The 18,342-nt window shown below is 46.3% G+C and overlaps 1 protein-coding gene across 1 annotated transcript in view; it reads right to left on the bottom strand.

Annotated features, from left to right (window-relative positions):
* Positions 1-18,342, bottom strand: part of ERCC2 (ERCC excision repair 2, TFIIH core complex helicase subunit) — a 535,569-nt gene that overhangs the window by 438,107 nt on the left and 79,120 nt on the right. The window contains exon 6 of the mRNA XM_086939493.1: positions 17,773-17,891. Within this exon, the coding sequence (XP_086795619.1) occupies positions 17,773-17,891 (119 nt within the window). The remainder of the gene's footprint in view (positions 1-17,772; positions 17,892-18,342) is intronic.

Genomic DNA, 18,342 nt, shown 5'->3' with positions numbered 1-18,342 from the left:
TTTTTGTTCCCTGTGCAATGGCTGTAAGGGTGGAGTCGGCGGAGATCCTCCCTTGGCGGGTTCTCGGATCACTCCCCAGTGTCCGTTGATATCTGGATGGGCAGGGGGCGGCAGCCATTCCGTTGGCGTCTTTCGGTGTGGCACCTGCAGCAGGAGGAATACGGGAAAAACATGAGTGAGGCTATTGCTAACTATCTCGTCAGGAATGAGGGATCTGTCTCCAGTGCTGGGACGCTGTGGGAATCTTTGAAGCCCACCCTGCGTGGGGTGGGCATTGTCCGGTGTGCCGCAGCTCATAAGCAACGCAGGATGGAGTTGGTGCGGGCCGAGGCAGCGATAGTGGAGCTTGAGTGCCAGAGTCGGGGGCGGGCAAGGGTTAGGCGTTGGGGCAGCTGCTCCTGGAGCAACAGTCCTATGCTACTCTTCTGTTGGATGAGGCACGGCAGGTCTAGGTGGCAAAGCGCAGCAGAATATGTTAGTGGGGGGACAAGTTCGGCAAAATGTTACATCGGCTCCGTCAAGGCACTTTCCATGCTCAGACCCTCCCGGGTATATTAGATGAGGCGGGAGCTCCGATTACAGACCCGGGGGTGCGGGCGGAGAGTTTTGCTGCATACTATGCGGACCTCTATGCCCCACAGGAGTACCTGCCGGAGTATATGGTGGACGAGTTCATAGCAGACTTGCTGCCTAAGGCGGGGTCAGATGAGGTGCGCGACCTGTTGGATCTCCCTCTGACCGATGAGGAACTAGGCACGGCTCTGGGCCAGCTCAACTCTGGGAAGGCTCTTGGACCTAATGGTTCCCGAGTGAATTCTTCAAACAATACAACTTGCAGCTAGCCCCTCACTACCGGGCTGCCTTGGAGGAGGCCAGGGAACAGGGTAGGCTACCCCCAGATTGGAGGCATGCGGAACTGATGGTATTTCATAAGCAGAGTCGGCCCCCGGAGAACCATGCCTCCTACCGTCCCATTTCTCTTCTGAACATGCAGGCCAAAGTCCTGGCCAAAGCGTTGGCTAATCGGTTACTACAACAAATCTCCGCGCTCGTACACCCGGATCAGGCCGGATTCATGCCCCAGAGGGTGACCAGGCACAATATATGGCGGGCACAGGTGGCGATGGCGACTGTCCGACAGACCGGGGAGCAGGCGGCATTCCTCTTGGCTGACATGGACAGGGCATTCGACTCTTTGAGCTGGGCCTATTTGTTCGCACTGCTGCCCCTGCTTAATCTCGGGCCCCATTTCATATCCTACCTGTCACTCCTATATACAGATCTAATGGCATCGGTTCGGGTGGCGAGAGCAGTCTCTTCCAGTTTCTCTATCAAGCGCTGCACCAGGCAGGTATGCCCCCTCTCGCCATATTTATTCGCCCTGGCTATGGAACCGTTAGCGGCGTGTGTGCGCATAGATGCACAGCTAAGGGGCTTTGAGTGGGCTCTGGGGCTGTTCGACAGGATTGCATTATATGCGGATGATGTGCTTTTTTTCTTACAGATCTGGATAGAACAGGGCCGCACCTCCTGCGGATTATGTAGATCTTCGGGGAATCATTGGGCTGTACATGAACCCCTGCAAATCCACGCTGTGGGTGCTGGGGGAGCGGACGAGGGTCGGCGATTGGGCATCCACGCTTCAGGTGGCGGTGGGGGGGCCTCAAATATCTGGGTGTGTTTCTATCAGAGGTGCCGGACATCTCCTGGGAGCGGAATCTGGTGCCGGTGTGGGAGCGAGTTCGTACAGATCTCAAGATCTGGTTGCATGTGCCTCTGACACTCTATGGCAGATCAGCAATTTTTAAGATGGTAGCAATCCCTCGGCTGCTTTACCAGCTACAGAATCACCCATACCCGATCCCGCCTAAATGGTCCGGCTGGTGAATTCTGTGCTCAGGCAGTTTTTGTGGGAGGGTGGAGCTGTGCATGTGGCGCTGCGCACATGCTTCCTTTCCACCTATTGTGGAGGGTTGGCGACCTCGGACATCCTCTCATACGATCAGGCTTCGCACCTACTGGTCCTGAATGAGTGATGGTATGGCGACAGGGGGGACCCGGCGTATGCATTGGAACGCTATCTTTTGGGGTCCCACATACTGCACACTATTCTTTACTCGGCATCGCTGCAGGGCGCGCTGCCATCGGTCACGCGGGTGGTGTTTCAACTTTGGAGGAAAGCACTGCGCAGCATGGGGTGGTGGAATACTCTGACCGGGGAAACCCCCCCTGTGGAACAACGGGCGTTTGCCCAGCCTCGCAGGATTACAGGGCTTCTGGGGTTGGGATGTCATTGGACTCTCAACCCTGCGGGACGTTCTGAGGGGCACGACACTCAAGTCCTTTCAATACTTACAAAAGGAATTTGGCATGCCCCGTTCCCAGTTCTTTCGGTACCTCCAGGTCCACCATGCACTGTCCCCTAGCCTAGCAGGACTAGAGTCTCTCCCCGAGTTTAGTCCACTGAAATCAAAAATATCTATGGGGGACCTGGAGACCACGAAGATTTCCCAAATCTAGCAGTCCCTGGTTACGCATTGCTCCCCTACGCTGCAGAGGCTCCGGGAGACATGGGAGGAGGACGTGGGCACACTTGAGGAGGAGGATTGGAGGGAGGCTCTGGCTGCCCCCAGGGGTGTGGCTTTAGCAATGCGTCTCCACCTCATCCAATTTAAATACCTACACAGGGTCTAATTCACCAGGGTTTGGCTGTAGCGTGCGGGGTCGATTGCCTCCCCCGAGTGTCTCCAATGTGGCCGGGAGGAGGGCACGTTTCTGCATACCGTCTGGTGCTGTAGCCCCCTGGACCGGTTCTGGAGGGGGGTCTTGCCTGCTTGTTGGAGGTGTTGGGGTGGGAGCTCCCACATACGCCACAGTTCACCCTGCTGCACGTTATGGAGGGGGTAGGGGCAATGTGTATAAAAGACACCTGATGCAGCTTGGTCTCACATTGGCAAAACGGGATAATTGCAGGGCATGGAAAGATCCACGGACCCAGTCTGTGGTGGCGTGGAAAAATGGTCTAGACTTTTGTACGCGATTGCAACAGCCAATCTTTGTTGCCAGGGGATGCCCACGAAAGCACTATAAAATATGGAAGTGTTGGTCAGAATACCGTGGCCTGTGGCTAGAGCCTCCTGTTGTAACAGAAGATCTTCCGGGGAGTGACTGATGGGACGTATGGCTTTGTCTTGGTGTCGGGTGGGGGGGCCCAGGGGCATGTGTACATATGTAGCTATTCCTCTGTGCTATGGAGTTAGTTTGTAGATTGGACTCTGTGGACCTTGTGCGACTTTGGGGGGAGGGTGTGGAGGGGGGGGGGTATATTGGGGGTGGGGGTCTGTTGGGGGGGGGACTGTAGTTTCATATGCATAGTTCTGTCTTTTATTTGCTCGTTTTATAAAAAAGAAAAATCGGTTGCCTTCCGGCTGATGTAATGTTTGATACTGCAGTTGTCTCTGGAGTGCAGAGCCCTGCAACATATGTGCAGTCTGACAATGAAATATGTTTAAAAAAAACAAAAAACACAACAACCTTTCCTCTCATTTCTGTGATGGAAAGTTCTGGAATCTGCACGGATCCACAAACTTCTACCCACCCAGCATTACCCCAAGTCTCCCGATAAAAATTGTACCTTAACCTTAGTTGTGTGGGTAGGCCTAGTGCCCGTGACAGGAAACCGCCCAAAATGTACTGTGGAGACTTCAAAATTATTGTTTACAAAAAGACCTTGTTTTGCGAAGGAATCACCTGCGTTTTTTTTAAATCTTTGGCTCGGAGACCATCTAGGGAAACTTACCAATCCCAGACATTTCTGAAAACTAAACCACCGGAGAGGTCCAGGGATGGGTGGCTTGCGTGGGTCTCCCAATGTTTACCTATCCAGAATCCCCAGTAAACCTCAAATTTAGCTAAAAAACTAAAATCGAATTTTTCCATACATTTTTGTGTGGGATCACTGTACCTGCAAAAATGTCCTACCACCCAGCATTCCCCATAGTCTTAGTTGTGTGTGTGTCCAATGCAGAATCGCCTAAAAATGTATTTAAAAAAAAATATAGCAATTAGAGTTTGTTGTGCTATCTCGACAGTCCCTATGTTTTTGGCCCTTCCCAGTCGCAGGCCCTTGGCCCACCAACCCAATTAGTAGGGGTCTAAACAAAGGTTTGCCCACTTCTACATATATAACTTTAATTTTTCATGCGTTCCTTTTATTCTCCGGCTAGTTCACTCACTCATGTTATTCATGGATGTTCTCTCCTGTTGTTGATTGTATGATGGCTTGCCACTGGGTCACAGTTTTGTAGGCCTCAGAGCACACCCAAGTTGAATGAGTTTTCGGCTGTCTCTAAATTAATTGACAAGATTACAGTTTGAATAAAATGCTCACTTTCAAAGCATTAAAGTATTTAGATTTGTCTCTTATGTAACTGAACAAAGGTAGACTGACAAATATATAATTCATAACTGATGCACTGTACTTACTAGCTTGTCAGGAGGGCCTAAATTGTGTACTGAATGTGGAAATGTAGCTCCTTGGTTTGAAAATTTTAGGGGGTTGTGACAAGATCTCAGAATGACCCCCAACAAATCCTGTACTTCAAAAGTGTCTCCTTTTAGGTTGTAACAAAATAGGTAAAACTATAAGTAGATTGTTATTATATGGTACTAGTGGCTACCTTTTTATTTTCAAGGATTTCTAATGAGTTTCTTAAAGCAATTTTTTTGTTATTTGTAGACAAACTTATGTTCAGAATTATGATTGTCCAAAACTGGATGCACTGTTCCTTGGCTCAACTGATGTTTTTTGGACAAAGGGGTAATTGTTTGATATTTCATAGGTGACTAAATCTAGTGAATTTGTGTTTTGTTTTAAAACGCTGCTGGTGTTTTTCCCAGGACTAATTTGGTGAGCCCATTTGTTGACCGTTTCAATTTTGGTTCACTCACGTTTGTGGTAGACGCCTCTTCTGTTTGTTTTGTTGTGTTGTCCACCTACATTTGAAGTGTTTGGAAAACCATTTGGACAACAGAGTTTCAACCTATTGGCAGTTTGTGTCTGAGTTATATCTGCAGACTATCATGCTTTCTGGGAGTGCAGTTAAGGTAGTTGGTCTGAGAGTAGCCAAAACCACACAGAGAGCAACTGAAAGCATTCCCCCAGCGTCATGGCTTACCATGATGTCATGGCAGAGTTATAAATAATCAGAGCGGCTGTCACCACACTTCATACTGTGGTAAGGGTGTTAAGATCTGCGAGCCAACGCAATCTTCAGTCAGCGCTGCTGCCAGATGCTTCCATGGGTCTGTGGGAAGGCAGCAGCAGCGAGCGCTGGATGGCAACACCCCATGCCACTGGCGATGCTAATGGGGCTGTCGGCCTCCCCCTGCCACTTCCGGTAGATTGAACGTGACTGGGGGGTGCGGCGCAGCGAGCACTGCACTGCAGGAGCGGCCAGGGGGAGACACCGGAGTCTTTACTCACCACTGCTGCCTCTTCAACGGGCCCGCTGGAGAAAGGTAGCTCGATGCTCCAATAAGGCTTTGTGGTAAATATAATTTACTGGTCAATTTTTACCGTATAATTACTGACAAGTAAAAGAATAGCTCAATCAAATGAGAGGCAGAGTCCGGGGTGTCTGAGTCATACGGGCTTTAATTCGGGATGGCTCGAGCCATGGAAATCAATTCCATCAATACAAGGGTTCGGGGGTATATGCAATGATGGCAAAAAGATGTCAACGATTTATTAACAGTACATGACATATATAGTAAAACTGTGCAATAGCAATGAATACAGTAGGCGTGACAAGTGAAAAGAATATGATAAGAACACATGTGCGTAGCAAAAAGGCGTGTACAGAGGCGTGCACGGAGGTGTGTGCTGGAAACGTCACAGAAAAGTGTCATAAGTGGGTGGTTGCATAGAAGATTCTGCAGAGTCAGCTAAAACCTATACCCTGGATGCACGCGCAGCTGGAATGACGTGTGATTGATGTGTATCTGGAGAAAGCTGAGGGTCTGACTTTTAGCACTAGTAGAAGAGACAGACGTCTGGCATGTTAGACCGACCTGTTCCTGTAGCATGTCTGATATCTTGTATTTGGGGTATGTTTAATCTGAAGTAAAAGGTCTCTCGGGCAGAGGCTATTCTATACTAAATGCATATGTGTCTAAGTGCAATGCGCGGGGCCATGGGCCTACCATGGTAACGGGAGCAATGAATTACATGAGGGAGACAGGAAGGTTTGGCCCTTTGCTCTGCAACCGGGAAACTGTTTACCTATTTCACTAGACTGGAATGTGTTTTCGAGGAGGCTGAGCTGGCTATGCTGATAACTCGAAGGTAAAATACTGTTTTGGCAAGCAGGCCAGGCCGAGCCAAGCACCGCTTCGCTTGGCAGGAAGTAAGGCAGAGGTCGGGGATGCATCTGCACGCTGCAGCTTTCAGAGACGGAGACAAAAGTGGTTTGAAGGCAGAAATCAGGGCCTAGCTCTGCAGAGCCAGGAAAAACGAGAAAGTGCACCATGTAAAGACGTTGGCAAGGCATAGTTAGGAACTGAATTATCAATCCATTCATGGTGGATCTGATAGAGGACATGTTAACATTGGACGCAAATGTATTTGCGTCTTCGGATTCGGTTGCGGAGGGAAGTTACATGCACTTTAAACTCGTACATGGAGACGTTGGGGTACACGTTAGGGGACATACCTGACCATAAAAATTTCAATTACCTCATTCCCTCCTTGTCCCCTACAGACCCATTAGGATATATCTATATTCATGAGACCATCTATCTGTTCATATAACATCATCTGTTCTTCTTTCTTTAGTCGGGAATGGGAACGTGAACTAGAGCGGGGAATACAAGCTGTGGCGCACAAGCCACAAATCGCTGGCCCACATTGAAGACATAAACAACAACTGAATACTATGGCCAATATAATCCCTAGGAATGACAGTAGCTTCCATCCCCAGGTTGTTATTACACTCCAGAGCCAACCGGACCAAGTCCAGGAGCCTGGATTCTGATGTATCTGATGGGCAATTTCGTGAAGTCTGGTGATGGCCTTATAGACTGATGACACGTTATTAGGAATAAACACGCAACAACTGGATCCGATGACTCTACAAGCTCCGCCCCTATCGGCCAGGATGACGTCAAGGACAAGGCGGTTCTGAAGAACAACAAGTCTCATAGCAGACTGCTCCTCTGTTAAGTTGCCCAAAGCTGAAGTAGTCTCATTCACTACTGCTTCGAGAATTCTGGTTAATTTGCGTATCAGTTTACTATTTGAGACAGTGCCTAAATAAGGAAAGAATCCTTTATTGAAATCTGTATATTGTTCCCATGCGGTTTCAGTCTGATCAACTATTGGGAGATCTCTCTTGTGCCTAACGAGATTGAGGCGGGAATTCCTGTGATAGTCAGGTGGGGCTAGAAAAACTGGTGGCAATAGGAATGCAATGAAACAAGTACCATCCCAATCTAGGGGTAAACGTACATAAGCTGTATGACCACAAATGAAATAGGAATGTCGGGAAGCTTTGAATGTAGACTTGCCTTCATCACTGAATTCGACCACAGTAGTACAGTCACTATGGCCTAGATGTACGGAACCATTCTTTCTGACACATAATACGCCTTTTGCTGGTAAAACCGATATAGACGGCAAGTCTGGGCTAGTTTCTGACTGAACATTTAGAATCATGAGGTTAAGTGTAAAATTGCCTAATCCATACACTTCATTTTCTAGATCCGTCCCTGTCATTTGTGGAAGACCTTCTTCGTCTGGGAAACATGCTTTGTTCATAACTGTGTTCAGATTTCCCCATATCCATTTGCCTTGGGAAACCCTGGATTCAGTGTCTAAAGAAGATATTAAACTAAACCATGCACCACAGGAACCATTATGTGTAAACGGGTAAGGAAAGAGGGGCAGAGCTCCCTTGTAATTCTGATAGGGAGGGAGTCGGCCACATATCCAACAATTAGTAGCATTGTTGATCTGGTGTGAATGGTGTAACATACGGATGAATGCATTGTTGCGCAGCGCAAGTCGATAAGACAATTCATGTGGAGGTAATTCACTAAACGTGTGTTCTGTAGTGTCATTAGAAAAAGAATGTGCAATGGGAAAATACATATATAACATCCAACTGATGCATATTAACGTAAGACTCAGAAAAAACATAATAAGCAACGTGCAGATGCATCGACTTCGGAGATTTTTACAATAATTTCTTTTCTTGATCTCCTGTCTATCTCTCTCTCTATTGGGGTCTAACTTGTACATGTCAAGAAACTGTCTAACCGCTTCACCCAGGAGGGGACTTAAACAATTAAACTGTCTGACTTACTAGACCTCAACTTCATACGGTACTCCTGCTGAGGAGTTTTCTCTACCAGGGGGAGTTTAGTATCAGTCTCTGGAATGTGACAGGGCTGGGAATCAGTCTTTGGCGGAAGTCCATAAAATCGTTTCACATGACTCGAGTGGAGCCAATTTTTTCTTCCTTCTAGCTTCACCGCAGTCCTGGTGGTTAACAAGACGATCTTCGGATCCTTCCAACGGGGCTCCAGAGGGCTTGACCGGTCGAAGTTGCGTACAACAACTACGTCTCCGGGGACCAGCTCATGCGGTTTCACCTTGGTGTTGTCTGGAAAGGCTGCTGCAACCTGTGAATGACATGATTGTAGTGCAGACATCAAGGAAGCAAGGTAATCTGTCAGCATAGTACTGTCAACATCAGTAATTTTTCGTGGCATAGGCGTCCCCCACATATTAGGAGGCCTACCGAAGACCACCTCATACGGGGATAGCCCTGTCCTAGAATGGGCTACCATTCGCATATAAAAGAGGGCAACCGGTAAAGCTACTATCCAATCTACTTCTTTCTCTTTACACACTTTGGCAAGACGAGTTTTCAGAGTCTGATTGTGTCGCTCCACGAGACCTGCTGCCTCGGGATGTCGGACACAGTAGAATTTCCACTGATAACCTAATAGAAGGGAAACCTGCTTCATGAGTTCGGACGAGAATGGCTGACCATTGTCCGAATATACGACACGGGGCAAACCGTACCGTGGGAAGAATTCACGAACCAACTGTTTGGCAGTGGTCGGAGCAGTGTAATCTGGGACGGGATATGCTTCTGTCCATCGGGATAGGGCACATACAACTACGAGGACATATTTAAAACCTCTGCATCTGTCCATCTGAATATAATCCATCTGGAGGACTTCAAAAGGATGGTCGGGAGGATGAAATCCACCTTGTTCCACGGGAATACCTTTTCCTGGATTGAACTGACAACAGATCATGCAGGTACGCACTTTCTGTTTGGCTGCTGCTCGTAAATGTTTGTTAAACCAGAGGTTCTGTAAACTGTCTAACATGGCTTTCTCTCCTAAATGTGCTGGACTATGTGCAGTGTTGATGATAACTTGAACCATAGAGTCGGGGAGAAACCATGTGGTCTTTCCCCTCGTCATCCATCCCTGTTCAGTCTGGACCCCTCCTTGTTCAGCCCATTTCTTGATTTCGTCTGGAGTAGCATGTGTCTGTATGTCAATGACATCTTGTGTGGGGTCCCTAACTGTCATGCAATGTGTCAGTGATGATACGCCAGTTTTTGTCATATCAGTCGTATGAGTATGAGTCTGTGCTGTATGTTTTGCTGTTCGATCTGCAAAATCGTTACCCTGGGAAATTGTATCTGTGACTTTTGTATGTGCTTTGCACTTCATGATGGCTATGGCTGTAGGCAAATGTATTGCTTCTAACAGAGCTTGAATGAGGGGACCATGCTGGATTTTGGTACCGTGAGAGGTCAGGAAACCTCTTTCTTGCCAGAGGACACCGAAGTCGTGTACGACTCCAAATGCATAACGTGAATCTGTGTATATGTTTACTTTAAGGTTCTTGGCTCGTATACAGGCTTGGGTCAGAGCAATGAGCTCCGCTGCTTGGGCTGACAGGGTGTCAATGCGATGTGTTTCTACGACTTCAGTTTCAGTGGTCACTGCATATGCGGCCACTAGCTCTCCTGTACTTGGTCTCATACATGAACCATCCACATAAAGTGTCAGGTCTGGATCGGGTAATGCAACATCTGTTAAGTCTTGTCTGGGTTTCGTGATTGTATCAATGACCTCCACGCAGTCATGTGGAGTAGGATCTGTTATGCTCGATGGTAAAAGTGTAGCAGGATTCAGTGTATTGCAACGTCGGATTTCTATGTGTGGTTGGAATAATGTCAATTCATAACCTGTCAGTCGTGCTATAGTCAAGTGTTGGGTCTGTGTTCTGTTTAGGAGAACTTCCACAGAGTGTGGAACCTGTACTGTCAACTGATGTCCCAATACAATGGAATCACTTTGTCTGATTGCTAGAGCTGTTGCTGCAACTGATTTTAAGCACGCAGGCAAGGCCTGGGCTACTGGATCTAATGTGCTCGAAAAATAAGCACACAGTCTGTGTTTGTCTGCTTGAACCTGAGTGAGAACCGACAACGCTGTGCCATCGCGTTCTGTGACAAAAAGTGTAAAAGGTTTGCTGTAACATGGTGTCGCTAGAACAGGTGCTTGACATAAGGCTTTCTTTAATTCGTCAAAAGCTTGTGTATGTTCCTGAGTCCATGGGAGGACAGACGAAGACGCTGCCTCTTGTGTTGTCAACTGTATAAGCGGTTTAGCTAGAAATGCATATTGGGGAATCCATTGTCTGCAATAGGAAGTGAGTCCAATAAAGGCTCGTACTTCCTTCTGTGTCTTGGGTTGTGGAAGATGTGCAATTAACTGGATACGATCTGGTGTCAACTGTCTCCCCTCCTTGGACAGCAAGTGCCCAAGGTACACCACTTGCTGGGCGCAGAATTGTAGCTTCGAAGGAGACACCTTGTGTCCCTTGTCTGCCAGGAAATACAAAACTGTCAGTGATGCTTGTTCACATTCTGGTTCACTTCGGGCGGTGATCAACAGATCATCGACGTATTGGAGCAGGGCAGTGTTAGGAGGCATGCGTATATTGTCAAGTTGTCGTTTCAATGCTTGGCTGTAGATGCTGGGGCTTTCTGTGAATCCTTGAGGGGCGCGTGCAAATTTGAAGCTACGGCCATTTAAACAGAATCCGAAAAGATACTGGCTTTCCGGATCAATGGGGACACTAAAGAAGGCGTTCTTGAGATCGATTACAGTAAAGAACGTCGCCTCTGAATCAATAGCTGTCAATAATGAAGAGATGTCTGGGACCACAGGATACTGTGGTAAAATGCATTTATTCAATTCTCGTAAATCGAGACTGGAGGTGCATTTGGATCAGTGCGTTTAAGAATCGGAATGATAGGGGAATTACAAACATTGGAGTCGGTTTCTACAACCACTCCTTGTGCAATGAGCTCGTCAATGATTTTCAGTAAAGCCACTACAGCATCAGGTGGTAACCTGTATTGTCAGATTCGGGGTAGTACAACTCCTGGCTTGAGTGTAACACGATATGGTGTAATGTGCATACAACCTACATCAGTGGGGCCTTGTGCCCATAAATGTGCAGGAACATTCTGTAACCTGGGATCAAAATCTCTCAACACATAATGACCCTTGAAATCACGAAGAAACAGCCTTACTCCTTCCGGGGAACAACAAATCACAGCTCCTAGAGCTTTCAGGGTCTTTATACCAAGCAAGTTTTCTGGACATGATTTTGTAAGCAATAAATCAGTAGTACGGGATAATGGACCAACTGCAAGGGGAACAGGTTTCGATACTTCATTAACAATAGGCTTTCCTGAAAATCCAAGGGAAACATTCTGTGAGCCTGAGAGGGGTGCCCCTGGAACCTCGTCATGACTGATGGTAGTTCTACTTGCCCCTGTGTCAATCAAAAACTTTCTATCCTTTCCTAATACCTGACTATGGACATAAGGACCCTCTTGATCTACAGGAACTTCAATAAGAGGCAAGCCAACCTCCCTCTCTAGGCTGTTTCATGTGTACTGCTGATAATCGGGATAATCGGATTGTGCATACTGGTACATCTGCTGTGTGACATGCTGAGTCGCGGCAATGGGTTGGGGCTGTGGTACCGCTACAGTCTGCTGTGGAACATGCATAGGCTGTACGTTCTGTGGAATATGTTGTTGGACCTGGTCCTGTCTAGGTGGACGTGGTCTCTCTTTAGTTTTACCTGTGGCAATATTGTGCTTCAGAACTGCACAATCGTTTACATAGTGACCTGGCTGTTTACAATAGTTGCATGTCCCTTTAACGGGAGCCGCCGAATTATTTGACTGTGTCGTACCCTTTTTCTGACCATTAACTGGAACTGACTGAGCAACAAGCATTTTCATTTTCGTGTCTTTCATACGTCTCTGTTCGTGACCATGTTCCTCTCTAATTCTGTTCTGGTGGTACTGTAACATCTGTAACATTTGGGAAGGCGTATTTGCTTGCCATGTGCTCTCGACTTTCAATACACGGTTCTTAACCTGGGGTAGGGAATTCTCGACCAATTTAGTTACAAATAGGTGTGGGTAAGACTCACTACTTGTTTTCAGGCCACTATTAATAATAAAACATTTCTCGAATCTAGAATAAAAATCACTAGTGTCTTCATCGTGTTTCTGTTTGCAGGCTGAGATTGCATCCCAGTCCTCCTTTTTAGTTGTCAACAATCTTGGCAAAACCTGTACTAATAATCCTGGTAATGCTTTAGTCTTATCCCCAAGACCTAAACCTGGGGTCCGACCCTTTTCTTTGTCTTCCAATTGAGTCCAATTAATCTTTTTATCTCCCACCTCCCATTCTTTTTCTTTGAGTTTCTCGTAAATACCGGCAGGCAATAACACTTTCAGTATTTTCATGATATCAGGATATGTGTAATCTCCCATGAGTAACATGTCTTTTATTTCACGGTGAAACCCTGCTGGATCTTTATCATGACTTGGCACTATTTTCTTCATTTCCAATAATTCCATTTTAGTTATGGGCGTATATACAAATACGCGTTCAAGTGTATCATCTGGGTTCCGGATGGGGTGTACTTCTCGTAAAGGATTCTGTCTATCTAGGTGAAAAGGATTGCTTACTGGGGGTGGAACAGGTACAAAACGTGGAGTCAAGAACGTTCTGTATTTATGGCGTTGTTCGAGAATTACATTAATTAAATCAGTACCTAGGCCTCTCCATCTATTCAGGAGTAAGTCTTGTAATAGGTTATACAACGGACCTGGATCAGATTGTTGATTCTCGTACTGTATAATAAGATGTTGGGTCATGTATATACCAGCTAGTCGCTGTTCTTCTGGAGTAAGACTTAAAAAGGTTTGCACTACTAAATCATCTTTATATATACTGTCATCCCCGGCCCATTGGACCGCGGACCGGGCCAGTTCCTGATCACGTAAGGTATTGAGTTCATGATAACCTACTCTTTCTTTCAGGATTTTATCAGTAACTTGGAAAACATGTTCAAGGGAACATTGCTCTGGAATCGGGGAGAGGTAACATTTCTTGCTTTCAAGACGAATGGGTCTGTCGAAAGGCCTATCAAGAGAATACTGTTTAGGGAGTTTCGCCCTACCTACATATGCCATCGTTTCTTGAGTCACTTGAGTCGCTGCTGAATCTTCTGGTTCTTCCTCCTCTGAGGTGTCTTTATCGTCTGACACGAGAGGCCTTTCAGCCTCCCGTCTGGCATGTATTGCTACTATTTCTTTACGGATCTTTCTAGTCATGGCCTCTATACATTTCTCTTTATCATGCTTACAATCTGCAATATTCTGACTCCACCTCGTCAATCCCTCCATCTCTTCTTGCGAAAAGCCTGGCTGGTCTTGTTCCCTTATCAAACAATCAGAAATCGCAATATCATACTTTGTGTCTCAACTTTCTGATGTGCCATGGCTTCACGAATACATTTTGGCCTCTCTCCTGTTCTAATAAAATGAAATATGTTGTCTAGATGTTCTGGCATGTCTGGTAATAACAGCAGATAATTTGTAACACGGCGTAGACGTATTGAGGCTAACATCATGGGTCCTGTCTTGCCAGGTACTGGATCATATCTACAATCTGTAAGGTACTCTTTAAGTTTTTCGGCTGGGCTTCCTTTAGGTGTACGCGACATTGCTAATTCTCTCATTGTCACTCGCTGTAATTGTGGCGGGGTGTGATAGGAACCTCCTGAAGCACCTCCTGAGGCAGAACCGTGAGCATGACTTGTCGTCATTGGGTGTGGGGGAGGTATATTTATCGGGGACGACTGTCTCTGAGTCGTATCTGTACCAAAAGGATTATTAGGACCAAGAGTAGGGGGAACAGTAGGGGAAGTGACAACAGGTGCGGGAAGTTGATGACGTGGAGGGGTCGTGGCTTGATCAGCAGGAAGATGCTGTGGCAGATTATTATTAGGGGGTTGTCGAGGTACATTGGTGTATGCGGGAGCTACATCATCTAAATAGGAAGAAAGGAAAATATCTGCTGCGGTCTTTTTATGACGTACTTTGGTCGGAACCAATGGAGGGGGCAGATCATTTGATACTTCCGGGGTCGCCTTGGGCAGGCCCTCGGCCAGAACTGGATACAGTCCTGTTATAAGGGCATTACTCTGTCTCTCATGCTGTTCGATTCTGACTCGCTGTCCTTCTTCTAGTAGTTCTTCTTCTTTAGCTTTTTCGGAATCCTCTCTACTCTTCTCTGCTTTTCTGAACGCTTTCTCTGTCCGTCTATGCGATTCCTTACGCCACAATTCAATGGCATCTTTCTGTGATTGTCTGGCTTTCTTTTTCCATAACGCTTCTTCTACTCTCATGATGCACTCGGCATCCCATGTCCCTGTAACGGGCCATCTCTGATTTTCTGCCAAGTCTTTCGTATAATACACCCATAAGTCTAAGTACAGTATGGCATCTAAGCCATGCTTATGGTACATAAAATGTCCTGGAGTGTCCCTAGGTGGGATGGGAACTGCTTCTTCAAGTATCCCTTTCCTAGTTCCTATCTGTCGTAATTTCGAGAACAAAGGCATTGCTACCTAACTCTGGACGTGAACACAATAAACACAGTAAAGAAATGCAAACAATCACTCATACCACAACATTAAACACATTGAAACATTTCGAACAGATACTGACTACCAACGAATTCTATAACGAAAACAAATCTGAATCGCTGAATAACTGAATTACTAGATGCACTGCTAAACAGTACAGATACACTGCTAAAACAGTGCAGACCGGATCTGTGTACCCAAACCCGTCTTGACCGGGCACAAATTAATGCACCCGTCTTGATGCGTTCCCAGCAACGGTACTCACCGGGAAGCACGGAACGGAAGGCCTCGGAAACTCGACTGGACTGGACCGCTACGACGTCACTGCTGCTGCGCACTACGCATGCACCTCGACGCTTCGGACAGGTGGGCCTCTGGACACCTCGGACACTGTTCTTTCGGCTGGGCTCTGGTCGGGATCCTCCGCACTCCTCACCGCCTCGTCTGGATGTCGATCGCAGTCTCCGTCACCTCCGTAGGCCTGAGGGAGATACAGGAAAACCTGCAGATGCGCATAGGAGTCCGTCACGGATGTGGCAGGGGGCAAGGCCTGCGACGCATCGCCGGCGCGTGGGGTGGGGGAGGGGTCCCTGTTGGGGCGCCAAATTATGTGGTAAATATAATTTACCGGTCAATTTTTACCGTATAATTACTGACAAGTAAAAGAATAGCTCAATCAAATGAGAGGCAGAGTCCGGGGTGTCTGAGTCATACGGGCTTTAATTCGGGATGGATAGAGCCATGGAAATCAATTCCATCAATACAAGGGTTCGGGGGTATATGCAATGATGGCAAAAAGATGTCAACGATTTATTAACAGTACATGACATATATAGTAAAACTGTGCAATAGCAATGAATACAGTAGGCGTGACAAGTGAAAAGAATATGATAAGAACACATGTGCGTAGCAAAAAGGCGTGTATAGAGGCGTGCACGGAGGTGTGTGCTGGAAACGTCACAGAAAAGTGTCATAAGTGGGTGGTTGCATAGAAGATTCTGCAGAGTCAGCTAAAACCTATACCCTGGGTGCGCGCGCAGCTGGAATGACGTGTGATTGACGTGTATCTGGAGAAAGCTGAGGGTCTGACTTTTAGCACTAGTAGAAGAGACAGACGTCTGGCATGTCAGACCGACCTGTTCCTGTAGCATGTCTGATATCTTGTATTTGGGGTATGTTTAATCTGAAGTAAAAGGTCTCTCGGGCAGAGGCTATTCTATACTAAATGCATATGTGTCTAAGTGCAATGCGCGGGGCCATGGGCCTACCATGGTAACAGGAGCAATGAATTACATGAGGGAGACAGGAAGGTTTGGCCCTTTGCTCTGCAACCGGGAAACTGTTTACCTATTTCACTAGACTGGAATGTGTTTTCGAGGAGGCTGAGCTGGCTATGCTGATAACTCGAAGGTAAAATACTGTTTTGGCAAGCAGGCCAGGCCGAGCCAAGCACCGCTTCGCTTGGCAGGAAGTAAGGCAGAGGTCGGGGATGCATCTCCACGCTGCAGCTTTTCAGAGACGGAGACAAAAGTGGTTCGAAGGCAGAAATCAGGGCCTAGCTCTGCAGAGCCAGGAAAAACGTGAAAGTGCACCATGTAAAGACGTTGGCAAGGCATAGTTAGGAACTGAATTATCAATCCATTCATGGTGGATCTGATAGAGGACATGTTAACATTGGACGCAAATGTATTTGCGTCTTCGGATTCGGTTGCGGAGGGAAGTTACATGCACTTTAAACTCGTACATGGAGACGTTGGGGTACACGTTAGGGGACATACCTGACCATAAAAATTTCAATTACCTCAGCTTGCTGCCCCCCACAGGAGACTCATCCTCTTCCGCCTTCCACACTAACAGGTACTGCGTCAGGAACATGCGCAGTACCGTCCTGCATGATGCATTGACCGAGTCTCGCGCGACACACTCGCACATGGCAGCCGACACACTAACGTTTTGCAACAGTTTGGAAAGCTCTGCTGTAGACTGTGGTGTTTGAAAAGAAAACATGAGAGTTGTATAGACCAATGGATGAAGAGTTGCGACAAACGTCGCTCCGCATATGCATTAGGTATTTATCACTATTTATGAATTTGTTTTGTTAAATGAGGCTAGCAAAACAACTAAAGCGGCCTCTATCAACAACCCCAAAAAATGGAGCGAAACAGAAAAAAAACAAAGATAAGAAAAGAAAGAATGACAAGTGATCAATGAATTACAGATGAGAGTCGCTGAAAGAGAAGAATGTGTTGTGTGCTTGCTACTTTAAGAAGGAATAGAGAATATGGGAAACTGAAAGTAAGAGTTACGAGCAAGACATATAATTCAGATCACAACTAACAGTAAACATTACACTTTGCTAGACTATGAATGTTCTGTAATAAAACAAAGTGGTGGGCCAGTACCTATTTAACAAAAACTTTCAAAAAAGTATATTGACACTGATACTCAGAACATTGCATATTTTTGCCCCTGGGGAACTGAAGATGCCATATATGTAAACAAGGTGGAAAGACCAATGCAGCCTCTGGCACAGATGTCTAATGCTATATTACTATTCCCTAGTGTCCAAGGACCTCGTTGGGATATTTCCACTTTTGCCCTTGTGGATTAGATATTATAAATATGTCATTTAGCTACAGGCTTTTCATATTTAAGGTAATACTGATAAGCGCCTCCATACTTTTAGGCTACATGTCAATGTAGGCTGTCATTCTTACCTTTGGCGTAGGTGCTAACTAGAGTGGCAAAGTTGGCAATGAGTGTGATCGGGGAAAAATCTGCAATATCTGCAATCTCCAATGTGCGTAGCAGCGAACGAAGACGCTCAGAGCAAAATCTACACAGGGAAGAAAAGTGAAAATGTTGCCATAACATGCTACTTATTTATTAAAAATTACATGTTACCAAAATGTTGACCGGAAATGTGATGAAAGAAGTTACTTGTATCTAAGTACAGTTCTCCAGCATTGGTATATTTAAGGGATTCACATACTAGAATAATTCCTTGTCATCTAGTTAACAGTCCCATTAAAAATCAGCTAACAAAGTAAATATGCACTGCAATAAACTACCCCCAACCCCTGCCCACCAAAGGAGACCAGCACAGTTCATATTTCAAAATTCAATTGTGAAAGGTTATTAAGCCAGGTGAGCCACGGAAAAAGAAAAAGGTCTGCATGCAAAACTATAGTAGAATACCAAAGTGAAAAAATGAGAGTTATAGGTTAGTTACTTGTTTCTTCTCCCGTACTGGATCCTTTATAGAGCCACAAGCTTGAATCAGAATA

Source organism: Lissotriton vulgaris, chromosome 9 (assembly GCF_964263255.1).
Source record: "Lissotriton vulgaris chromosome 9, aLisVul1.2, whole genome shotgun sequence".
NCBI lineage: Eukaryota > Metazoa > Chordata > Amphibia > Caudata > Salamandridae > Lissotriton > Lissotriton vulgaris.
This window is presented reverse-complemented; position numbering and strand designations above follow the sequence as displayed.